General features: G+C 40.3%; 4 protein-coding genes and 1 long non-coding RNA gene across 7 annotated transcripts; 2 read left to right on the top strand and 3 right to left on the bottom strand.

Moving 5' to 3' along the window:
• Nucleotides 1-696: 696 nt before the first annotated feature.
• LOC109533493 lies at nt 697-2,371 on the top strand. Its single transcript, XM_048670425.1, has 4 exons — nt 697-1,434; nt 1,493-1,624; nt 1,677-1,851; nt 1,905-2,371. Exons 1-4 carry the CDS (start codon nt 1,423-1,425, stop codon nt 2,063-2,065), a joined length of 480 nt encoding a protein of 159 aa, XP_048526382.1. The 5' UTR covers nt 697-1,422; the 3' UTR covers nt 2,066-2,371.
• A 1,030-nt stretch (nt 2,372-3,401) lies between these two features.
• Nucleotides 3,402-4,230, top strand: LOC125505813. Of its 2 annotated transcripts, none has more exons than XR_007282434.1 (2): nt 3,402-3,436; nt 3,945-4,230. It is a non-coding gene; the product is annotated as an uncharacterized LOC125505813 (long non-coding RNA). The 2 variants fall into 2 exon arrangements; XR_007282433.1 differs by having other exon boundaries at nt 3,405-3,436; nt 3,934-4,230.
• A 723-nt stretch (nt 4,231-4,953) lies between these two features.
• Nucleotides 4,954-5,940, bottom strand: LOC109537592 (protein FAM98B). The gene is made up of 6 exons (XM_048670424.1): nt 5,827-5,940; nt 5,543-5,768; nt 5,419-5,490; nt 5,323-5,364; nt 5,211-5,264; nt 4,954-5,151 (listed from the first exon to the last, which is right to left on the bottom strand). Exons 1-6 carry the CDS (start codon nt 5,836-5,838, stop codon nt 5,078-5,080), a joined length of 480 nt encoding a protein of 159 aa, XP_048526381.1. The 5' UTR covers nt 5,839-5,940; the 3' UTR covers nt 4,954-5,077.
• A 3,598-nt stretch (nt 5,941-9,538) lies between these two features.
• Nucleotides 9,539-11,110, bottom strand: LOC125505811. The gene is made up of 3 exons (XM_048670422.1): nt 10,551-11,110; nt 10,396-10,501; nt 9,539-10,345 (listed from the first exon to the last, which is right to left on the bottom strand). Exons 1-3 carry the CDS (start codon nt 10,563-10,565, stop codon nt 9,924-9,926), a joined length of 543 nt encoding a protein of 180 aa, XP_048526379.1. The 5' UTR covers nt 10,566-11,110; the 3' UTR covers nt 9,539-9,923.
• A 1,268-nt stretch (nt 11,111-12,378) lies between these two features.
• Nucleotides 12,379-14,523, bottom strand: LOC109539652 (pupal cuticle protein 36). 2 transcript variants are annotated; one of them, XM_019907542.2, is made up of 7 exons: nt 14,421-14,523; nt 14,136-14,229; nt 13,519-13,667; nt 13,334-13,466; nt 13,132-13,272; nt 12,992-13,069; nt 12,379-12,771 (listed from the first exon to the last, which is right to left on the bottom strand). In XM_019907542.2, the coding sequence occupies exons 1-7, from the start codon at nt 14,430-14,432 to the stop codon at nt 12,638-12,640; spliced, it is 741 nt and encodes a 246-aa protein (XP_019763101.1). In that variant the 5' UTR covers nt 14,433-14,523; the 3' UTR covers nt 12,379-12,637. The 2 variants fall into 2 exon arrangements, with proteins under 2 accessions (XP_019763101.1, XP_019763107.1); XM_019907548.2 differs by having other exon boundaries at nt 12,680-12,771; nt 12,978-13,069.
• Between the last annotated feature and the right edge of the window lie 10,181 nt (nt 14,524-24,704).

The following is a 24,704-nucleotide window of genomic DNA, read 5'->3' as shown; positions in this document are numbered from 1 at the left end:
CCCCATTATTGTCAAAAAAAGAAGAAAATCATCAGAAAATAATGCTTTTTGCGTTTTCGATTAAAAACTTTTAGTTTTGTGATCGGTTTTGGTGAAAACCTTAATGGTTTTCGGGAAAAAACGGTGGGGATTTATTTTCGTCTCTGTCCCAAATTCGACACTGCAAAAGTTTTTAAAATACTTTTACAAAGCTATAAATTTATCTTGTAATTTTTCGCGTAAAAGTCTTCCAGATCGCCAGTATTGTTAAGTGAAACTCTACAAAATAGAGCGTTTTTTAGTATAAAGTAAAGCAAAAAAAATCACTGCAAACTAAAAAAACACATTTTTTAACAAATTCTACAGTCTTCAGAGGAATGGCGGTTATGAGATTTCCAAATAATCTGTTATAAACTTTCGCTTATTCTGTTCGTTCTTTGATAGAAAATTGTTTGATTTTTGTTCCAAATTCGAAGCTGCAAAGGGATTTCAAATGTTTTTACAAAGCGACGAAGGATTCGAAATTTATTTCATAATTTTTCGCGGAAAATGCCTTAGATTGTCAGCATTTTTAAGCGAAACTTTCGGTTAGTTATAAACGGAACTGAGTTGCTGCGCCGGCTTGATGAATTGGCGCACCAAGCCATTGCGCAGCACTGCGCAACTCCTAAAAATTTACTGAGTTACCCAGGCCTAATTTTTGGACATCAATTGCAAAAAAATTGGATTGGGGTATGGGCACTGGATAGAGCGCACTTTGGAGTATCAACCCCCAAGTTTCGAACTCAGCAAAATCCCCAGGGTGGTTTCGGGCGAATAAATCGGCCTAGCGAACGTGAACTTAGACAAACCGCTGCCAATTTTTCGCACACTTGAGGGCCAACTTTCGACCTTCCTTGATTGCTTTCAACCTATCGGCAATACCCGAAAAGATTTCATCAGAAAGCGATTAATATAAAGCTGGCTGACTCATAATCTCTCCAGTCAGATCTTTAGGTGTTTGCTCGAGATTGGAAGCCCCATGTACTCACAGGGCGTCCCTTTGGGTCTTAATGAATGCCCTGCGAGCGAAATTCTCGCCAAGCACTCAACCAATAACAATTCGAACCGGATTATGCAACTGGCCAACGACAAAATGGCAATTCATTTGCATACCCGAGCCCATACATCACCAAGGCACATAAAACAGCTGAACCATGGAGAAATATTCAGCTCGGACCAAAAATAGCCGGCCGGATCCTGAATGGAGCCTACACACCCTCCAAGTCTGCACTCAAGGTCCGTGTTGCAATTAGGCGACTGGTACGTGCACGTATGCGAAAAAATGCACTTATCTCGCGAAAAAACCCAGTAGGCAGCTCCGTGCCGCGAAGGCCGGCTTTTTAGCTTATAAGCGAGGGTGTCTTTGATTCGGCACAATTTAGCAGTTTCAACCACACCAAGATGAAAGGCTTGGTAAGTCCTCGGGTGTCTCGACCATCAAAAAATCCGTTTCTACTAAAGAAAATTGCAGATTATTTTCTTCGCTCTTGCGGCTCTGGCAGCAGCCAAACCTGGTGGCTATGGATGGGGTGTGGCCCCCATTGCTCTTCCACTGTCCGTTTCCGGGCCTGTAACTTCAGGACTTCTCCTCTCAGGACCTCAGGTAAGCCCTAGCAACCCTTGGAAAGCCCCCGAAATAATTCAAGTGCATGCAGAGCACTGGAGCCATCATTGATGGCCCCAAAGATACCGGCGCCATCCTCACAGGCCCCAGCAGCACTGGAGCAGTTCTCACCTCCGGAGTCAGTCATGGATCGGTCCTCACTTCGGGGCCTTTGCTCCTCCCTTCACTCCCAGTCGCCTATTCGGCCCCAATCAGCTATGGCGCTGGTAAGCTAGTTCGGGCTCAAAGGGGCGAGTTATTGAGTGATAAATAATTTTAGCTGTGCTTACGAAAGGAGGCGGCAGCATTGGGGTTTCCGGTGCTGGGGCTGTGGTGAGCGGCCCCAAAACTGTTCCCGTTGTCGTTGAAGGGCCGTCGGGCAAAATTGCAGCGGACGGTCTGTGGGGCCCCACCCTAGAAGGCCTGCCCTACGCCTACTAAACTCGACAATAAACTGGCCCTTCCTTGGGCGATCCTGACGGGAATGAGCTGGCCAACGACCAAGGGCATTGGCTAATTCAGATCGAGATGCCTGCAGATAACTTTTTCTCACTTTACCCTGCTGAATTCGTCATTTTTCTTGCTGCAAAGCACTCTTCGTTTAGCAACTCGGATACAAACCCGATTGGCCTGGCTGGTTCCCTGATGATGGCCGCAGGAGTGGCTCTTGGAAAAACCGCAACTGCCTCCACCTGTCTTTAATGTGTAATTATTTATTTTCAATAGAGCAAACTAGTTAGCATGAAAGTCATTGTTTTTCTCTACTACGCATAGATTTTAATGTTCCCAGATAAGAAGGGCAATTTGAGTTTGGTTTCTCAAAGTTTTCTAATGGCTGGTGGTTCTGCTGGCCATTCCTTATGTAATCACGACTAAGGCAATTTCTTGTAGGTATACCTACATGTGTGTATGATATATTAAGAACGTGTTGGTTACGTGCCTAAGTAACACGGAAAATAATGAGAAATTGTAACATAAACCGCTTTTTTCATTGGGAAAATTGAAATAGTTCTTGTTTTGCTTATCTAGTGGGTGTGCCGCGAGACAAAGAACTGCTTGGTCGAGGTGACATTGCATTATTGCATATTTTCTTCATTATGGTATCCTGGTGGCGAAAATCCAATGGTACTGAGGTGGAAACATTATCGCTTTGTATGCGAAACGGCCCCGAACTGAGACTCTTTGCATTTCGTGTTTCACATTCATTTTAATGCATTTTTTATCTTTCGAAGAAACCCGACTGAAAATGTTATAATAGCCGTTTTTATTCGAATGCATCTAAAACTGCAATTTTTCGATCAGAAGCTTTAGAAGATTTACTTTTACATACGGACTTTTACGCACATGTGCGCACAAGTAAATCTGACAAATTGAACGTATCATTGTCATTATATTTTCAATAGTAGTTTTCGATACAAGGGCGAAAAACGGATTTTCGCCCTCGTGTCGAACAATATTTTTTCTTCGAATAAGGACATAACACGAATAATAAGTTATAAGAAATAAAAATAGCCAAAAATAAAGGCCGTCAACTTCATATATAAAGCTTGATGTCAATGCCATTTTTGAAATTGTCATGTTTTGACGTTCGTAATTTTTCAAAAGCGTACTTTTGTAAGCATATACAAGTGAAACAATGAGTGTTAACAATTCAAGTGCTGCTTTCACGGTATGGTGTTGCATATTTTGCATAAAATTTGCGATCTTTAAAAAAATCGTGTTTTGCTTGTGGCAACATCGGCGAGCACAAAAAATAAACCATTTGAACGACTTTGAAGACTGAAATTGTAACAAAGTTATAATTTACAAATTGTAAGTAAACTTTAAATTATGACCAATAGTTCTCTTTAAACCTACGTAATTTCTTGAAAAAGCCTGTCGTTTACTTTTTAATGAAAATACTTTCAAATATTTTATGACAGTGACAATTTTAATTTGTCAGATTTGCTTTTGCGCACATATCCGTAAAAGTCCGTGCGTAAAAGTAAAACAAATGAACAGTAAAGAAAGGTGCTTCTTTTTGATCATCGCTTCTGACCGAAAAATAACACTTTTAGATTCATTCAATAAAAATAATACTTTGATCAACAATTTTTCTTCATCAAAGTGCGTTTTAACCACCTTCTATTCATTGACATTTGCTACTTCTCTGTGACATAACGGTGTTTGTTTATTTTCTGTTCTTCTTTGTACCATTAATTGGCTTTGCTTGCCTTCGATGATGAAAAAATATTGGACTGAACTCTCACTGATTTAAACAACAACCTTTTATCTACACTTCTTGATTACAACCAACTAATATGTAACAGGATGTTTTTAGATTATGAAAAATACAAATTGGCAGTTTTATAAATTGATTGACAAGAAAAAACCATTGACATTGTGGACCAGTTCCGAACATGATTGACAAAAACAATTGACATTATGGACCAGTTCCGAACAGTGTTTGTTGAAAGCTGTCATGGTGACAGTTTTGCGCATTTTTGATGAATGAGGGAGGATATTTAAACTCTTGGAAATCTCCTTCTCCATAGTTTGAAATTCGTAATTGCGCTTTAGGAGTTTCAAAAATCCAGTTCGTCTTTAATAAAAAATGTATTCCCAAATTCCATTTGGGTTGCTGTCATTTCATTGCGCAAAATTAGTTGCAGGTTTGATGGCGCCACTCCTGATCGGTTCCTTAAATATTCCCAACATTTTGTGGTTTTTTCACATTTTGCGGGGAAAATTGCCTATTTTTCCATAGAAGAGTTCACTTTATCGTGTAGTGCTATTTTCCGGGCTGGTTGTGCGGTTTTAGACACGATAACAGGATTTCCCTAATTGGACCCATTCTGACTGTTCACTGATAACCTTGAAAGATAGATGACAGATTGAAGTATTAAGACGCTAATTTTGGCATGCGAAACAGCTTTATGCTTCAATTCCCTTTCAATCAATTTGTCTTCTTTCCTTCTAACATTCAACGGCATTCAACAAGAATGTTAACTTCGCCAGGCTCAATAGTGCCAATTTTGCGGATATTCCTTCTCTAGCTCGATTGGGGCCTTTTATGTTTGAAATGTTTTTTTTATACAAAGCGATTGAAAATTGGCATCATTCTTCAGTAGGCATTGCATGGGAGTACAGAAAAAATAACCTACTATTGGTACCTACTAAATACGTTTTTAGCTTTACAAACTCTGGAAATTTGAGCCTAAAAACCATCTTTATGCAGGTAGTGAAATCGGCACCATCAGCATAAGGAATCGTAAATAATTACTGTTAGTTATCCAGGTGCAGTTCCCTGTTCTCTGTTTGGACTTGGATTCAATAAGTAATCGAGCACATTTCAACAAAGAGCTTGATTTATTCATTAGTTACGAAAGGTATTATTTACAGTTGTAAAATAGTCAACATAGTCTTTCGATCCATACTATTTACACTATACTATGCAATTCTGGTGGCCAGCGTCTACCATTTCTTCCATGAGCCAGAGTCGCCTCTCCATTGGCCGTCGTCTTCGCCCCATCCGCCGTTCCATGCGCCTATCGGTTCACGTGTTACTGAGCGAACCAATCGAATTAACGCCAAACTAGCGACTTACCGTTGTCACCTTTCCATTGGCCGTCGTCTTCGCCCCATCCACCGTTCCAGGCACCTGAAAGGTTCAACGATTACGTAAAACCTACGAGTTTCTAAATAAGTGTTTTGCTTACCATTGTCTCCTCTCCATTGGCCGTCATCACCTCCCCAAGCACCTGCAACATAAAATTGCGTTCAGACTCAAAGGGTGAGTTGGTGTAGGGTCTTACCTTCGCCCCCCCAGCCGGCTTGAATGGCGTCGGGTCCAATGGGGCCGTTCTTGGTGATGGCACCAGATGGTCCTGAAACGGCGCATTAGTTTGCTTGTAAGGAAAAAAGGGTCTGGCAAGGTACCTTTTAAGATAATATCGTTGCCTCCCCATGCACCTTCTCCTTTCCATGAACCGTCGTCACCATCCCAACTGCCATCGTCACCAGACCAGGCTCCAGCTCCCACCCATCCAGCGCCAGCGCCACGACCATCAGGTCCAATGGGGCCATTAGGGGTGATTATGCCAGAGGGCCCCTTCAGGATGATGCCTGCATGGGCTGAAGCGCAGAGCGCCAATGTTGCAACCACCTATAGGGAAAGATGGCATTATCGGTGGCGCTTTGCAGGTTTGCTTAAGGGCACTTACCAGAAATTTCATGTTAGTTATTTCGATGAAGAAACCGAAAGACAAACTATAACTCAAACTGGGCTGGTTGATACTTATATAGATCAATCAGTGGCCTTCGAAGACAACGAGGAAAATGCGTTAATTCTTGTACCAAATGGTGGCGACCTGGGGTCATTATCATAACGAAACGCAGTGGTGGAGGCTGACCGTTTTTTCTTTGGCGCTTGGTTAAGGTGCGTACCGGACAGGTGGTGAATGTGGGCGGGTTCAGCCGATCCTTCCCGGGATTTATTTGAGCGTTATCATCAATAAGGGATAAGTTTAAGGTGCAGCTTCTGTGAAATATGGACATTTCCTTCATAAAGCCCTCTGAAAGTACTGCTTTCTCCCCCGTCCCTGATTAGATTAGAAATGGTGCATACATCGGTGGCAATTATCACATTTTGCATTCATTAATAATTAGCCGCTGCTTAAGTTCAGCGCTTTAATTGCGCGGCTTTTTTCCAACGAAATTAAGGCCGCCGGGAAACTTTACATAACAGAAACTCTGGCAGGGCTTATGGAACATTTCTTCCGCAAATTGCCCTATTTTAGGCTACAGGTAAGGTGTGAAAACGGAATTTTTCAAGTTCAAATTTGTCAATAATTCGGCAGATTGAGTCAGAATCGTCAGGACAAGTGGGGCCAATTGCTAATTACTGTGCGCGTTGCCTTAATTGATTTCTATCTCGACCTTGCCGGTTTGTTGGCGTTTTTCTGCCGGAAAAAATATTTTTTGGCTTGCGGAAGAACAAACACATCAAAGTTTTAGTTAATTGCGTCGAATTTTACAGATTTTCAAAAGTTGACATCAAGATATCGTCTCAATAGGGTGATTTTTCAGTTTTGACAAATATAATATTTTCAAATCACAACCAGAGGTTTGCTTGGGGTTCTTTTGATCTGAAACTGGGTTCTTTAAAGTAGGCCTTTGTAGATACCAGATATTGCAAACGACCAAATTTCTTGTCGTTTTTTCAAGGGGCTGTTGCCCTTAAATAAACAAAAAAACAGTTACGGTTTGCCTACTTGTTCAGTACTACACGTTTTGAAGCATTTATATGTGGACACCCTGTATCTTTCTTCAACGTTTTGAAACATCAACCAAACATATTTACATTACAAAACAACATTTATGATTGTAAGCAAAAAATAGATACTTGTGGGCAATACAGAAGAAATGTTTTAAAAACGCAATTTTGGGACCACACTGTATACAGGGTGATTCAAAATTGGCGTCATTCCGTTTAAGCGGTAATAGGGGCTCACTTGAATATACGAGAAAAATATTGAAAATTTTTTTTCGATAATTTCTAGAAGATATTAACAGTTGAAAATCGAATTTCAACTTTGCCATTAAGCATTATTTTGAAAGTGTTCCATGTTTAGTTGGAAGCATATTACTTAAGCATATATACTTAAGCATTCAAAAACAAATATTACGATCTTTGCTTCAAATTAAGAATTTTTTTTTAATTTCAAAAGTTATCTTCTGGGGCCAACAAAGGGCGAGGAGAGTGGTTCCAGGAAGATAGTGGACGACAATAGATGTTCGGGTTCCAGACACAGAGGAACAAGTATTGGACATAATTTCAGCAGAGCCTTTCAGGGGCACTCAGAACATTGCACAACCACTGACACTTTCCCAGGCACCAAATAAATACCGGCTACATTCCTACCACGTATGTAAGATCACATTAAACCAATGGATTACTAAACACCGGTATAAATTGAACAGGAGTTAATTAACCGAATACGAGAAGAGTGCATAATAAGGTGTTTACACAGGCACTTGTTTGAAGTTACAGACTCAAATGTATGTTTTTGTAATTTGTATACAAATTAATAATTCGAGGTTATGAGTTTCGAAATAGGTTCCGTCATTCAACGATTCCTGTTGATTTTACCGTTTATCCTTCTCCATCTTATTGTCATTTTCTCTATTTATTCATGGTTACCGGAGTTTTAAATAATTACGAGCAACAGATATTTACGTACTGTTAATTAGGCAGATTACCTTAGAAAACATTGTTGCCGTTTTTCTAATATATTTTCTTGCAAATTTCTCAGTTTTTAATAACAATTAATTTTTTTCAATATTTTTTCTGTACTCCTAAAACATCGCAGACAACACCTCCAGAGGAATTATGCCAATTTTGAATCGCCCTGTATCTTCTAAAAGTTATCGGAAAAAAAATTTCAATATTTTTGTCGCAGTCCCCAAGTCAAGCCCTTATTCCCCCTTAAAAGAAATTACGCCAATTTTGAATCATCCTGTATATTAGCTTAAACGGCGGGATCGACTTATTGCTATTCTGTATACGTAAATTTTGACGTTCAGTTAAAAAATCCTTAACAAACAGGTATTTATGCAATGTTAATTAGGCAGATTACCTTAAAAAACATTGTTGCCGTTTTTCTAATATAGTATTTTGCAAATTTCTCAGTTTAATAACAATTAATTTTTTTTGCTATTTTTTCTGCACTGCTAAAACACCGCCAGACAACACCTCCAGAGAAATGACGCCAATTTTGAATCACCCTGTATACATTAATCCAGAGAAACCACAATTTTTTATTTTCTTCATCTGCCAGGCGTTCAATTGTAGTAAGTCCAGTGTGTGAAAACATGCATACAGCCAATCGTAAACATTCCTGCCCTTGTAAAGTTACGTATTTGTCGAGGAGAAAAAATCAAGGCGTTGACTTCGAGCGCAAACCACACCTTTGCTGGATATGTGTGGTATTTGGTGAACAAAAGAGTCGAATATTTGTTCCCCTAGAGGCAGGATTTCACATTATTTGCCCCGATATGCGGCAGCGGAACGGTTTGGATGCATTTAGCAGTAAACTGATTGATAATTCCTAGTTCTATCGATCTGTTGCAAATTCAAAAGGATTTAAATATGTTGAACATTGCAAAGGAGGGATTAGGACCCATTGAGAAATGAGAAAGTAACTGAAAACTTGAGGAGGAAAAGTATGAATAACTGCGCCGAACATGTAATATACCGTGTGAGGGTGTGAGGGTGAAGCAGGATTGCAATAACTGTTTGTATCTGGACAAAATGCTATATTAGTTTATTTATTGCAAGTCCACGAGTTTGTCAAGAATTTGCCTATTACAAATCAGTTTTCTGCTTTTACTAACAGAATACGTTGGTATAATTCATACAAGAAGTTTTGCATTTAACAGCCGCCAAATTAGCAGAGTTAATCTTAATCATCCCTTAGATTGGCAATTGGATTGGAGAGTTTGATCAAAATTCACAAATAATTTTGATGAGTTTTCAATTATTCATTTCCTTCCCTTACGAAACCCCCTTCAACCAAATCGGATGCTTTAGAACGTACGTTTCGGCTTATAAACTCTGATTCATCTAAACTGAGCTTAGACTGTCCTGAATCGAGCTGTAGCTGTTCTGAGCCTCGTCCATTGAAATAAATTAACTGCCATCTGCAGGGGGAAGCAAAAGAGTAAAGCAGACCATGTCTGGTTACTTTTCCATTTAACAAACGTAAAAATATCGTGTTTCGCCAAAATTCAGATAGAAACAGAAGAAACCTGATGACCAAAAGGCCAATTGTAAGTTCATCCATTGAGCTGGTTTGTGCTGGTTATGGTTATTCGGCCCAATGCGAAAAAGCAGACTTTCGTAAATATTGATAAAGCAAACCACATCGTATTTTCTTTCAATTATTTTTATTGAATTTGTTCTGGCCTGATGAAAACCAAGCATTAAAATCATGGCAATTCACGCCGATGTGAATACATTGGTATTATAAAGTGCATGTTTCGGAATCGCTAATTTCCGGCTGAACCCAGTTGATGAGAGCTAATAGGCTCGAAACCGGTCCTGGGGGTGCCTGAGGTTAGCGAATTTCGAAATCTGCACTTGCCTATATCAAAAGCTCGTGACGGCTCTGCTGATACCGAAAGTCTTTCATTGTTCATACTTTGACTTTATTTACATTCTCCAAAAACTTCCTTGTCCTTTTAACAACTATGACTAGACCTAAGGAAAGTGCTGACATGAATCTAAGCTAGTGTGATTACTACCAAGCGCCTCCAATCATCAGTAGTAGTGGTGATTGGCCGGATTATGCAACTTCTCGTCCTTCTTGTGAATCACGTGTTTTGCCCCATTTTTTGCCAGCTTGGCAGCGGTTTCGATGGCAATCTTGGTCACAAAATCCACCGTGGATTTGGCGATCTTCGCAGTCACATCCACTGTCTTGAACAGCGCCTTTTCCAGCAGGTTCTTCTTGAACTTGGCCTGCTTATCCAGATAGTCTTCGTAGTGCTTGCGCAACAGTTTCTCGTCAATGTGGTGCTTCCTCTCTTCGGTATGGTGTCCGTATCCGGAATGCACTTCCGGCGGCGGGTACAGTTTAGAAGGTCGCTCCTCTTCGGAGGGGTAAATCTGGTTGATGGCCGCATAAGTCGAGTGATAAATCGGCTCCTTCTTGGCACTGTTGTGGGGATATTCGGTTGGAACTGAAAAAACACTTTGATCAGCATCCGGAGGCTTAAAAGATTCAACTTACTGTGATCTGAAGCGGGAGTAATGACGATTTCGTGCCTCGATGGTCCAAGGTTGGGCCAGCGGTCCGCAGGAAGGGCGACAATAGGCGCCAGCAACATCAAGAAGCTCTGGAATAATTCTGTTAAATACTCTACAGTAGGAACAGAAAATCCTCACCAGTAGTCGATGCATTTTGAACCGCAACTGCCACTATGGGAGTATTAGAATGTACTGCAACTGGCTGAGAATTTTCTTAGGACTAAATCTGAATAATAATGCAAAATGAAGAAATACCCTGCACCGTTGACCTTCCCAGTCATTTTATATAGGCCAGTAACCAGTTGCATTCGTTCACTTGCAATTGCGAGGACAATGAATATGGAAATTGTAAAGGAGAAAGGAACAACAGCTGAAAATTAAAGCTCTTTAATAAGGCCAAAGGGCTTAAATCTTGAGTCTAGTTTTGAACCAAAAACCCTCTTTTTAGGAACTTTTCTAAGGCGGCCAAATTGCACTGGGCGGTTTTCGAAAGCGCTCGCTATTGGAGATTGTGCTTTTACTACTCCAATGTTGTTCCGGACGTTAATTTCTTTGGTGCATTAGTTGCACTTTGCGGCTTGATTGATTGGATTGAATTGGAAGCAATTTTCAATGATAATAAACTCAAATCGCTGATTTGCTGAATTTATTATCAATGCGCAAAAATTTGATCTTTTTACTGCAAAAAGTACTAGAACTTCGTTGATTTTTCAACGAAAAACTAATCATTGTGGCAAGTGCTATGCAAGATTATTCAATCGCATTTTCAACTAATTGACAATTGCATTCGCTATTATACAGGGTGATTCAAAATTGGCATCATTCCTCTGGAGGTGTTGTCTGGCGTTGATTTAAGAGTACAGAAAAATAGTAAAAAAATTAATTGTAATTAGAAACTGAGAAATTTGCAAAAAACTATATTAGAAAAACGACAACAATATTTTCAAGGTTATTATGTTACTGTAGCATTTCCCCTGAACTAATCGCAAATTCGTGAAAGGAAATTCAAAGTAAGTCACAGTTTGACAAATTTTTGTTGTTATTGACAAGGGCCATTATCCACCTGTAACTATCTGTTGATGACAAAAAACATAATTGCCGCTTTGACTTTTCATCAAAAAATTGAAGAAGAGAACTTTTTTAATATAAAAAATTTTCGTAATTTGAAGCAGATTGTAATTTTTCTTTTGAATGCTTGAGTATTCCAATATGCTACCAATTAAACATGGAACACTGTCAAAATAATGCTTAATAACAAAGTTGAAATTCGATTTTCAACTGTTAATATCTTCTAGAAATTATCGAAAAAAAATTTCAATATTTTTCTCGTACCTTCCAAGTGAGCCCCTATTACCCCTTAAAAGAAATGACGTCAAATTTGAATCACCCTGTATACAAGATATATTGAGAAAAAAAAATTTTGTTGGCAAAGTTGTCAGGTTTTACTGTGTTTTGTTGGTGTTTTCTGCTTATAACTATGATACATTTATAATCCTTTGTATACAACCAGGACTGATTGCTAATGTTCTACTATTATTTTTGAGCTTTTGCGTGCTGCTTCAAGTTATTGCTACTCTTAATGAAAAGTCTGTTCAGAGTCGAACTAAGCAAAATTAAATTCCGCCTTTAGCAGGGGAAGGCATGTTTCTGAATCATGAACTATTGATCCCACGAAAGGAGAAAGCAAATTTGCTTGATATAGAAAGACTAGTCGCATTCCCAAGCTGATGTTCAATGGAACTTTGCGCAATTCAGTGCGCTTAATGAGCTCGCTAGCTCAAATGATTGTTGAGATATTAGCTAAAAGCTAACACCAATTGGGCATAGGATGGTTTGTTGAAATGAAACTGGTATTTTTTAAAAAGAGTCATTTATTAACGCATATACATTTGTACAAGTAAAAAACATAAAAACTATACATATTAAATAACATGATGATAACACCAAGCTCGTACATAATGAAAAAATCACAGGTAATGCTCAAAAAAAGCATGTTCGACGTGAACTGCTCAAGCTCTAAAACAGCGAGTGCCTACAAGCGAACCGTTTTTTTGAGCACGAAACATGAAAATGAGAGAGCCAAGGAGAAATAATGATGACGACGAAATTAACGTAAATGTGTGTGTTGTGACGATCTTAGGTAAATAAGGCTACGCGAAAAATAGAGACTAACAACGAATAAGTAAAGTCGTAATACTGAAAGAATTGGTTTGCCTATGGTCGGTCTAGTAGTGTCCATCGGGGAGTCCGTAAAGGCCATCAGCTACGATTTTGCCAGAAGAACCTTTGATTACCACTGGGACGGTGATGGGCCCTTTGAGTACTCCGCCATCGTAGCTAATGTGACCTGCTGATGAACCTGCAAAACATTCACGATCACCACTGTCCAGCCGGGGACTTTTCAAGCTCAAGCAGGGTGTTTCTAGCCTATTTTACAGTTGGTCACAGTGTCGAGTTAGTATAGCTTAGGAGGTAAATGTGGCGTGTTAGGTGATGGTTTTGCTGCTGCCATCAGCGCCCCTTTCGGGGCCGCCGATGATTAATAAAGATGAGAAATGAACGAACCTAGTAGTGTTTACCTCCGTATCCTCCGTGGCCTCCGTAGCCTCCGTATCCACCACCGAGTCCAGCGCCTCCATGACCACCTCCTAATCCACCTGAAATTGTTCGAAACAAATCAGTGCTGGCCAATTGGGGCGCTTCAAACAACAGCTCTTACCTCCGAAACCTCCAGCGCCTCCGGCACCACCTCCCAATCCTCCGGTAGAAACAGCGACTCCTTCAGAGTAAGTGATGGGGGCTTGGGCAGCTCCGACGATATGAGCACCTCCGTTAGTGGGTCCAATCACGCTGGCGGTTCCTAAGGGAGGCATTTCATGTAAAGTCCAGATCCAGAGTCTCTGGAAAAGACGCGAACTTACCCTGGCTGGGTCCGACGATGCTGGCAGGTCCTTGTTGGGGTCCGGCAAGGTTGGTTGGTCCTTGGGAGGCTCCCTGGATGTTGTTGGGGCCTTCAGCGGGTCCTAACAGGGTCTTGCCTCCAGCAGCGGGCCCCTAAAGGAGAGAGTTGACAAAACGCCCCATTTCTAGAGCTGGGTTTACTTACTTGGACGTAGGTGGGACCGGCAGCTTCGCTTCCGTAAAAGCCGCCTCCGGCGCCGCCGACGGCAAAACCGCCCCCGGCACCGCCTCCAAATCCTCCACCGCATCCGGCGCCACCAGCACCGTCACCTCCATGTGGACCACATCCGCCATCTGCAAGAAAGGGGCTCAATCAAAAACGCGACTTTCTACTCCAATAAATGTGTTGCCATGATGGTACCTGATGTTGCTTCCTTCGATTGTGCAAGAAAAGGAATGTGTTTTGAACTGTTTGGACTAAATTTGGAGAACGGACTTTAAGGAATTTAAAGTGCGCCAAAGGCAGTGGATGAAAGTACAAGGAAATGTCTCAAAACAGATTAAAGACATTGATCAACGTATGTCGCCATATAGGAAAACCTGCCGCTTTCCTGCAAAGGCCGTAACGACCGTTGCAGCTGTTGAACAACCAACCGGTGGACATAAGCGTACTTAATTAGGCAAAATCGCTGGGAAACAGTCCATTAAGCCGAGCAACCAGAACAGAACTGCCGCATTGCGACACAAAAATTTCACTTTTGAAATAATGGAGGGTTGCGTAATGGAAAATTGCGCAAATTTAGGGGAGGTTTTGGGGCTTACCGAATGCAGGGCCACCGATGTATCCATGGCCGCCTCCGTGTCCTCCTGGGAAAGCAGCACTGAGGGTGGCGACAGCAGCCAAGATTGTTACGGCCTGAAAGAGCAAAAACACCCGATTATCGAGCTGGCATAGACATTGCAATCAATGAAACCAGTTCATTATTATGCCGAATTGATTAAAGCCTGCTGGCGCTTGATTAGCATACTACTGCAATTTACTATAAGAATACTCTGAAAGACCCCTTAAAAAAGTCACTACTTAGTCACGAAAATGGCAAAACTCACCAAAACGTTCATGGCGGATTCGTTTGTGTGTGTGTATAAACCGACCAAACTGCAAGAAGTGATGCTTTGGAGAGGTATCCGGAGCGCTTATATACTAAATCTGGGCAATCGGGGGGCCATACCGTGAGCCCGAATGGTAAAATGTATAACAATTACGGTGGAGGGTTCGGAGGGAAAAAAATGGGTTGCACATGGTTGCATATTCGACCGTTCGATACCATTCGCTAGTTTTGCGCCCGCAGCGATGTTCGCCTACTCCATTTTTTTCTTCTGTTTTCCGGCGTACCACTAGACCCAGATTCTTGAAAATTGGCAGTCGTCAGCCGACGGGTTCTGAGTGATCAACTACTCCATGTCACCCATCTAAAACCATTACGAATCGATCTTTATTTCTCTTTGGGCGAATTCGAAGACAAGTTCGTTGCTTGGTAAGTAAAGATCGCTAATGAAACTCCAATCAAGTCGAGGATTCGACCAGTTGCGGTGCCTCGCCCTTACCTAATTCGTCTACAAGGGGCCCTTGCTTATTTCGCCCAAAAACCTGGGATCTACCAGTCACTCTTTGTATTTTTTCATCGTTTTGCCGATCGAATGCGAACTATCATGAAGGCATTTTTTTTCACGTTTGAAAATGCCGCGTCTTGCAAACAAGCAAACATTCCGATAAGTCGTTCCAATTGCCAAATGGCTTCTATTTGCGATTTGGAAAAAATATATACTTAGGTCAGTAGTGATTCTGGAAAATCGGCCACAAAGACATCAACATCTTCGTATCTTTTGTGTGGTTAAAAGGTTTAATTGCCAACTGTGCCAAGCAATTTACCTAATTCGATTGCTTAATGCCAGACAACGTCGACCTTAAATCGGTTGCAATTGCATGGAAATGCCTTGAAATTAGCTGAAAAGCGGGGCAAAGGTGTGCAATTAACTCGCAAATTGGGGACCTTTGAAGCGAAAGGGCAGTCGATTGAGCATAGCAGCTAGAAGCTCCTCCAGCTGTGTTAAGATCAAGATCGAATTCGAAAACTCGATTCCGGCCTGGGGCTTAGTTTGCAACAGATCGGCGGCTTCTAAGCGTGCATTTATCGTCGTAAATCACTGCACCTAATAGGTCATTGGTACAATCGCAGTTACCAAATTAGATTTTACGAATTCCGGCACTTTCCTTTATTTTTTGCCCAAAGTCTGGCCGAAATCACGAGCCAATTTCTTTCCGACGGTGCTCAACCATTCGGAAAGTCATGCGTCGAAAATCCGATTAATTGTTGGAGCTCGTAATTGCCTCTTTTGGCATTCCTTTGCCAAGTTTACGGCTTTCTGGGGCACATTTTTTGAATAAATCAAATCCAATCAAACCAAAATATGCTTTATTGCAAAAGAACAATTTTAATAGATCTGATGGACAAAGCGAATGGTACGGACAATATAAAACAAAATATATCGAACACAGAAAAATGGTAAAAACGACTCAACATTTAGCACATACGGACAACGAACGCTCAAAAAGCGCTTAAAGTGGACCGAAAATATCGATTATTTCCTGAACTGAATCTTCTGTCGTGTTTTTCGACTAGTTCGTTGCATTGACGATGATGGACAATGATGTACAGTTCAAGGCATTTTGAGAAAATATGTATTTATTTTAATTTTACCGAAAATATCGATTATTTCGAAACTGTTTTCCAATGAGTTCAATGCATTTATAGTATCCTTGAGAACACAATGACGTAGATTTCAACGCAATTTGAGAAAATTTATGTTTTTCAATAAATCGACGCTTACAGAAAATTTTCGGAAGAATCAAAGTTTTACATGCGTGTTTTTTGGGCTCAATTGATTCCTTGCGCTTTAAGAACATAACAAAAGTGCATTTATGAAGCGTCTGGATCAATAATTAGGAAGAAATCGTCGGTTAAAGATCGTGAATGCTCAAAAAACGCATAAAATGTACAGAAAATACCGATTATTTCGGAACTGAAACTTCTGGCCTGATTTTCAAATAGTTCGTTGCATTTATCGCTTCCTCGAGATCACAATGACGTAGATTTCAACGCAATTTGAAAAAAAATACATTTTTTGAATAAATCGATCCCCACACTTAGGTAGAAAATTTTCGACAAAAACTCTAAATTTTACATGCGTGTTTTTTGCGCTCAATCGATTCCTTTTGCCTTAAGAAGCTCACAAAGGTGCATTGATAAAGTGTTGCGATCAATGAAAGGGAAGAAATCGTGAATGCTCAAAAAACGCATAAAATGTACCGAAAATATCGATGATTTCGAAACTGAAACTTTTAGCGTGTTTTATAATGAGTTCGTTGTATTCCCAGCTTCCTTGGGATCGCATTGATGTAGATTTCAATATACTCGTATTTTGAAAACATTTATTTTTCCCAAAAAATCGGCTCCTTGGAAAATTTTCAAAGGGCCGAAAAGTTTTTGAAAATATGAACCAGAGATTATTTCTTCTAATTTGATTATCATCAAATTTGCAATCAAACTTTCCAGAAGTTGTCCCTAGTTGACAATTTTCGACAATATATTGTTGTATTTTATGAGAGAATTTTAGAAATCAGAAAATTAAGTACGAAATTTCAGTGCAACAAAGGAGTCAATTTTTTTTTTAAAATAAACAAGTCTGCACTGACTGTTTGCGGGAATTAGCAAAACATTCCGAAAAAATCGGTCATCTGTCTACGTTATTCGCCTTCATAAATAAAATTAGAAGCCCACCCCCAAACTAACGCGAAGAAGCCATTGAATTAACGCGATATTCGAATAATTCGCCCGAAACTTCCAAATTGAGGGCCTTAGATTCCGTTGATGCATAAATTCTGTGTTTTTTTTTGGTTTACTAATGATTACTACTACTTGAACCTTTCAGGCCTGGGCAAAAACAGTTAACAATTAAGTCAATAGAGACTTTCATAAATACTTGACCGGATTTAATCAAATGTGCTTGCAATTGCCTTTAATCAGTTTTCTAACTTTTCGCAACTCGTGTAGAAACCGGCATTTTTCCGGTAAAAACCTGGTGAAAGGCTGCAAGTTGTGGCTTTCAACCAACTCGCCAACTTGCGCAATCCATCCTTTGTCTGGTCAGTAAAGTCCCAATTGCAGATTTCTAGCTCTGTGAGTGTGCGAGATGCCCTAAAGCTCGCCCTAGTTGAAAATGAACCAAACGCTCCGTTTCCTCTTGGCATGGCATTCAATTAAACCATTTCCTCATGCTAATTAAGCATTTTTTCCAATTCCTCTACAGGGTGATTGATTGATAGTGGCATAACTGCACTATCCGACTTGGAGCAATCAAGCCCATTGATGAAGAAATGACGTTGCAGAAGAGCGCATTCGACCTGTTAATGGGCCAGCAGGTGCATCGAAGGTAACGGACCCATCGCCTGAAGATGCGTCGGTGGTGACCATGTGCGAGTCGTCGCTCTTGATCTTGACGAAATTCTTGAACTTCGTCTTTGAGGTATTTATCAACAAGACAATGTCACTTGCCTTGCTGTGGTTTCTGTTTGTTCTGGGTCGCGTCCGTTCAAGCCAACAAGCAAATCGATTGCAATCGGACTGGTCGTAACTAGTTGACCAAACGGGTCGAAAACCCACTTTGAAATGCTAAACAGATTGATAAGCAAATTCTTAATCAAAGCGGTGTGTGCAAGGCGCTTAAAGGCTTAAGTTAGTAAACCGTGTTTTTTTTTTGTGCGGCCAGCTATTGCTAAGTGGTGTTTCATAAGTGCATACAGCAATGGACAACCCAGATACCCAGGGGCCAAAATCCGGCTATCAGGCCGGCAAATGTTGCCAAAAAATTCGAACTAATTGAAATCGTGTTTTTTTCCGACTGTATTCGTAACAGCATTTCACACCTCTTATATTATAACGCCGCGGCTATTTGCAGCCCATGGGAACATGCATGACCACCTTCACTAAACTGGTTAATCTAAGCGTGCCGAAAAACGAGCAAAAATTTGATTCTTCAGTCAGGCGTGCGATCGCAACAATAATGCGCCACTAATATAAGTTTGATTTTTTTCCTGCTGCCCGATTACGTCAAGCCAGCACATGTACTTTCGAAACTTTCATCATTTTCGGCGTTTGAGCGGAAGTTGGCAAAAAATCGACCGTCAATCATGACCACACCACGCCCAACAGCAACTAATTGATGTCGAACCGGTACCCGCATCCGTTAAATGCTCGCAGACTTTGGTCAATCTTTACCGTTTCTTCTTAGATTGCTTTTCTTCAATCATTTTGATCTGATTGGGTCGCTATGTGTTTCTCCGCTATTTTCATTGCCTAATGCCATCAGGATATTTCAGCGGAGTCACAAGGGCTTCTTGCCACCGCCTCCTCAAGCAACTTTCTGCCCGTTTTTGATCTCTTTGTGAGAAAAATCTAGCTTTTTTTCAGACAAAATTTTCCAATCAAAATGCCCATATGCATCGACGGATTCCAAACGGTCTCCTGGTCTATGGTCTCCTCCTGAATATTTCCTGTCACAAATCGACTTTCTTCCGAAACCGATCAATTGACCGACAGTAGCTAGGCCATCTCGATCACCTGACCTAAACCATCGGGAGTTTTGAGTTAAAACAATCAACATTTTTTAAAAAGAGACCCCAGTTGGGCTTAAACTTTCACATGTTCAGCCGCAAATGTCTCGACAAATCAAATGAAATCGCTAGGTGAAGTTTTGCTGATTTCGATTTGTGCTTATGCTATGTGCCGAAACAGATGATTCAGCCCATAAAAGGGCCTCATTTCAGCCCAATTTTACATAAAACGACTTCTCGCACTTTTAAGTCGTTAAGTTAAAATACGTTTTGCCTTACTTTAAAGTGCGTTTCAACTAGGCCTGGGTAACACTGTGTTGAGTTGCGCTATTGAGTTGTTGCCGCTCTCTGAGTTAACGAGTTATAAATCATCGGTTAATGAGTTATGACTCATTTATTAAAGCTTTACGAGACCCGAGACCGGAATTTCCACATTTAAAAAAAAGGACATCAACATTTTTTCTGAGTAACATTTTACTACTTTTCTTGAAACAACTAAAAAATGGTCATCTAGATTTTCCCAGAAACAGAATAGAGTCCGTATAATATTGTAAAATCGATCTCTTCAATTTTTTGCATAAAAGATTCAGTTTGCCAATATTTTACAGTAAAACGTTGGGAAAAACGCGGCTTTTCTGTTTAGAGACAGTGTTGTTTAGAAATATTGACCTTAAAGTGAAGAAACTCCAGTTTCCAAGAGTTTTCCAAATAAATGATTTTAAACTTTCGCTTTTTCAGTTCGGGGAAATATTTTTTGGAAAAAGACCTAGAAATAATTATTAGGTTTTTTTCCATAATTCGAAGCTGCAATAAGTTTTCCAAACATTTTGGTAAAGCGGCTAAGGAGGCGAGTGTTCCAATAAAATTTATCTTATAATTTTTTACAGAAAATACCTGAAGATTGCCAGTATTTTAAGTAAAACTAAAAAATAATGCGATTGTTACGTAGAAAGAATTGCTTAATAGAAACTTTGTTAAAACTGGAATAACCTGAAAATTTAAAGAAACTTTAGAAATCTTCAGAGCGATGAGGGCGGCGAACTTTTGGTCTGGTCGTTTTTTTAAGATATTCCTAATTACTTTCCCTAAAAAACTGAATAAAATTATTTGGTTTTTGTGCCAAATTCGAAGCTGAATGGGGCGAATTTTCTAGCAAAATTAATTTTGTCATTTTTCACTGAAATCACCCTATCATTGTCAAAAAAGAAGAAAATCATCAGAAAATAATGCTTTTTTGCGTTTTCGAATAAAAACTTTTAGTTTTGTGATCGATTTTGTAGAAAACCATAATGGTTTTCGGGAAAAACCGGTAGGAATTTATTTTCGTTTTTGTCCCGAATTCGACACTGAAAAAAGTGTTTGTAAATTTGTTGCAAAGCTATAAATTTATCTACAAATTTTTCGCGTAAAAGTCCTCCGATCGTCAGTATTTTTAAGTGAAACTCTACAAAATAGGGCGTTTTTGAGTAGAAAGCAAAGCAAAAAAAATTCAGTCAAAACTAAAAAACCAGATTTTTTAACGAATTCTACAGTCTTCAGAGGAATAGAGGTGACGAAATTTCCAAATAATCTGTAATAAACTTTCGCTTATTCTGTTCGTTTTTCGTATTTATTTTATAATTTTTCGCGGAAAATACTTAGAGCATTTTTAAGAGATTATCAGCATTTTTAAGTGAAACTTTAGAAAATTGAGCATTTAGAAGAAAATATAACTTAAGGGTTTAAGGCTAAAGTTGGAAAATTCTGAAATTTTGAGACATTTTAAAAATATTGGATATTAATAAATTGCCTTTAAAATAAATTTAAAAAAGTTTTAAAAAAGTCATCAACATTTTCCCAGCAACGGAACTGAGTTACTGCGCCGGTGCGTTGGGTTGGCGCACCAAGCCACTGCGCCAACTTCTAAAAATTCACTGAGTTACCCAGGCCTACTTAAGAGAGGTGAGTATGACTAGATAATAAACTTTATGGACCTGCAAACGCACTTTTGGGAAAACATGGGGAATTTCACCGAAGATGGCGTACTGGACGCATGTGACCATTGTGAAACCCATAATCACATATGCCGCCATAATATGGTGGCATAGAAACAAAATCAATACATATCGACAGTCTCTGAACAAAGTTCTCAGGAAAGCGACGGAATTGGGACACGTAAAGTGCGATCTTCAGAAAGCTGAAGAGAGTCGAACCCATGGGATCAAAAGCTGATCTAATCAAAACTGTAAGCATTTCGGTACCCTTCAGAACATATGTTCTAAATGAGGGGCGAGATGGTGGAACGACTCCATCAGCTATCAAAAGAGACTCCGTATGGTATACAGAAGGCACAAAAACAGCGTCCGGCACAGGCGCTGGCATGGTCGAAAGAAGAAAAACTGGGAAAAGGATTACCTTAAAGCTGGGTACAATCACGACCGCCTTCCAAGCAAGTATTCTAGCGCTAACAAATTGCGCCCGGAAAATGAGGGAAAGAGCATACACATATAAGCACATTACCATCGTAACCGGAGATGAAGCCACCATAAAGGCACTTGAATCGTACACAATCAGGTCACAATGTGTGCTGGATTGTGTAAAAGAACTTACGACCCTGACTGGGAGCTCAAGCAGAGTGAAACTCACTAGGCCAAATGGGACAAACCGGAGCAAAGGAAACGAGATAGCTGCGGAACTTGCTAAGGCAGAGGCCGAGCAATCACGGACCAACCAAGAACCTGCTTGTGGCATATCTCATGTCCAAGTTAGGGCGGGAGTTGGGCAGTGGATCTTGGAACAACACAGAAAGTACTGGGAGGAGACACCGCGACTTCTTACCGCAAGGCAGTTGGTGAGACCTCCACAACCAGTGCGTAAAAGTGAACTGCTAGATCTCAGCAGGTAAAAAATGACCTTTTTTAGTGGATAGTGACCTTTTTAACAGGACACGCCCCCTGCAAAAAACACCTCTTCAGGATGGGACTGAACGATCAACCGACATGCAGGGGGTGCGAATTAGAGGACGAAACTACTCTACATATCATGTGTCACTGCAAGTCATATGCAACAGGTAGACGAAGACTCCTGGGAGGGGACCAAGTTCTACCAGACCAGGTCATGCGTACTCCCCTCAAGATTCTTCTGGAATTCATTGAATATACAGGGATAATGAGGGAGTAAAATACGAGGCCACAATAGGACAGAAATGACCGTGATGCTAGGCCAAACACCACCTCGGCAGTGAGGAAAGGGTTCTAGTGGGTTAACAGCTAGGATGGAGTCCCACACAGCCCAAAGCGACAGCTCACCAGCTCTGGGTGTGCGTAACAGAGCGTTTACTAAAAAACTCACCGAAAAAGAAAAAAAATGACTAGATAGTTATTACTGAAGCAGTATTTCTTCTATTGAAACGTTCTCTTCTGTTGTGGGCACTGAATTGAATTGGAGCATGTTTTCTCAATGCGTAAATGTTGAAAGCGAACAGCCCATTTAAAGCAATCGGCCGTTATCTATGCCAAATAAAATCCGTCTCGAAATATCTATCAGCCGCTATTTAGGGTACAAGCCGAGCGTCTAAGACACGATCAGTATCGCTTCTGATGAATGTTCTGCACGGATCAGTTGGCGCAGGACTGCCGCAGGACAAGGTACTGTCTTTACATAACCGAATGTAACCTTTGGTGAAAATGCCGGCTGGAAAAAGGTTTCTTCGGGTGAAGTGCTCAAGCTGGAGCCATTAAGCGCACCGAGTAGGCAATAGTAACTAAATACAATTATGGAATTCCTCGATTCGAAAAAATGAAAAGTAATTTGCCTGCTAATAGCGGGTTTGCGCAAATCCTGCGATCGAAAAAAATACCCTTTACAGAACCGCTAACATGTGCGTAATTACAGCATTTAAAGCTGCTGTGGTTTTTTCCCAGTCGATTTGATATTTAGTTTAATTGAAAGTGCATTGTAGGCAGGTAATTGTTACTTGGATTGGCAAAGTCGTGACGCGATTGCTGTTCGGCCATTTCGCACGATTTTTAGCTTTAGCGAATTGGCTTATTAATTAGAAAGACTTGGCTTCAAACAGTCTCAACTTCAGCATGCTAAATGGTTGATTTGCTGGAAGATAGGTGCCGATGGTGCATAAATCAGACGTTCTCCCAACAACCTCGCAAAGTCAGTATCTCGGCATAAATCAGTGAAACTACGCCAAAAACTAGGCGATGGCCGTTTAGGTTGTGCAACAATTAATTACTACAACTATCAGCTAAACCATCGCTGCTAATTAATTTGCCACTTTCGGAGCTTTCGTTCAAATAAGAACGAATCTGAAGGAATTGCGAAATTTCCTACCCCCATTGTGGCCAATTCGAAATTTCCCTCAAAATCGAATTCAAATCGCGTCCAACTGCAATTGGCCGCATCTGCATAAACCGATAAAACACGGACTGTTTGGTCCATTGAGAACGACTCTCATGCATATTGCATCGGCCGCAATTTATGCGATTTAGTTTCTGAATTGTTGAGCAACCACCGGTTGGTTTGTAGGAAGAGATATGGGCAACGGCCTGGGAAAGAAAGCGAAGGAAAATCGGTCGCCGCTTGCTGTACCATATTGGTTCTAGTCACACGATTGTCGCTGGTAGACAGAAAAAAATTGCTCATTCCTTTTTCGGTTTTCCTCTTAAGCTCTTAAAATGGTGTATCAGCATACTGTTAAGTAGTCTCATTTGCAGTCGGTTTTTAATTATTCAGATCTATTAAAGCCAAGATTTCATGAAGAAACCCCGTTCAATCTGCCACTGCAATGAAGTCGCCACTTCTTGCACTCGTTCAATAGCGGCAGATGTTCAACGTGCAACCAATTATGGTATTTGGATAATTGTAGCTGTTTCAGCACAATGAACCATTTGCATATTCTGGTTGCAAATTAACACTTGTTAAGCTGTTCCCGATTTAATTGGATGCGCTCTATTATGCAATGTTCGATTTTAATTGGCCTGGTAATGGACGGTGTGTTCTTCTATTTCACACGCGGGTTTAAGTAAGGGGTGCTCGAAAGCGCTGGAATGAAGATCCTCTTTTAACTTTGCTGTGTGACCAAAAATTTAAGGGAAAATCCATTATGAAACAATGCACTTTATTCGCTTCGCAGAAGATATGCATCTATGCCAGACGGTTTTTAATTGAAACTGGTAGAATTCTCGCTTTGGCCTCGAAACTCTCTGGATCAAATATTCATTTTTGAAGTGATAACTTTTAATGGAAGGGTGAACCGATTTTTCTCGGTCACCGCGAGCCGTAACGGCGACTCTCACTCCGGCCTCTTCGCGCCTGAGGCTTGGGACGCACAAATGTACTTTGAATTCGACATTTTTCTCTTAGTGCGGGTGCATCTGTTTATCTGATAAACTTTTCAAATACACATTGCGTTATTAAACTGACAGTGATTTTCATTTATCAATTATTGAGTGTGATATTATTGTGTTCGGTGCAGTTTATTTTATAACGCTCATAACAATGAATCAACAAATTATCAAGGGAGAAGCTGCAGATACTGCAAATACTACGTTAAGGATGCTCATGTACGCTATTCGAGTTTCGCCTTCTTTTAAATTTCCAATTAAAGTACACACACAATTATACACACTAAAGCAGTTTAAGTGGAAGAAAATGCGGATCATCCATCAATTTGAAGAAAAATGTATTACAAACTTTTGAAAATCATCTTCAAACGACCGGGTATTTAT

The sequence above is a fragment of the Dendroctonus ponderosae genome, unplaced genomic scaffold (assembly GCF_020466585.1).
Source record: "Dendroctonus ponderosae isolate FM_Combo_2020 unplaced genomic scaffold, Dpon_F_20191213v2 Dpon_F_20191213_1, whole genome shotgun sequence".
Lineage (NCBI taxonomy): Eukaryota > Metazoa > Arthropoda > Insecta > Coleoptera > Curculionidae > Dendroctonus > Dendroctonus ponderosae.
This window is presented reverse-complemented; position numbering and strand designations above follow the sequence as displayed.

What these genes read in the sequence shown, in the direction of transcription:
- LOC109539652 (XM_019907542.2), bottom strand. An exon ending in CATCGTCGGACCCAGCCAGG is followed by an intron (nt 13,273 to 13,333) that starts GTAAGTTCGCGT and finishes TGCCTCCCTTAG; the next exon opens with GAACCGCCAGCGTGATTGGA. An exon ending in AGGCGCTGGAGGTTTCGGAG is followed by an intron (nt 13,070 to 13,131) that starts GTAAGAGCTGTT and finishes GAACAATTTCAG; the next exon opens with GTGGATTAGGAGGTGGTCAT.
- LOC109537592 (XM_048670424.1), bottom strand. An exon ending in CCAATGGAGAGGAGACAATG is followed by an intron (nt 5,265 to 5,322) that starts GTAAGCAAAACA and finishes TGAACCTTTCAG; the next exon opens with GTGCCTGGAACGGTGGATGG. An exon ending in CCAATGGAAAGGTGACAACG is followed by an intron (nt 5,152 to 5,210) that starts GTAAGTCGCTAG and finishes GTGAACCGATAG; the next exon opens with GCGCATGGAACGGCGGATGG.
- LOC109533493 (XM_048670425.1), top strand. An exon ending in TTCTCCTCTCAGGACCTCAG is followed by an intron (nt 1,625 to 1,676) that starts GTAAGCCCTAGC and finishes AAGTGCATGCAG; the next exon opens with AGCACTGGAGCCATCATTGA. An exon ending in CCCAATCAGCTATGGCGCTG is followed by an intron (nt 1,852 to 1,904) that starts GTAAGCTAGTTC and finishes AAATAATTTTAG; the next exon opens with CTGTGCTTACGAAAGGAGGC.
- LOC125505811 (XM_048670422.1), bottom strand. An exon ending in TACTCCCGCTTCAGATCACA is followed by an intron (nt 10,346 to 10,395) that starts GTAAGTTGAATC and finishes GTGTTTTTTCAG; the next exon opens with TTCCAACCGAATATCCCCAC.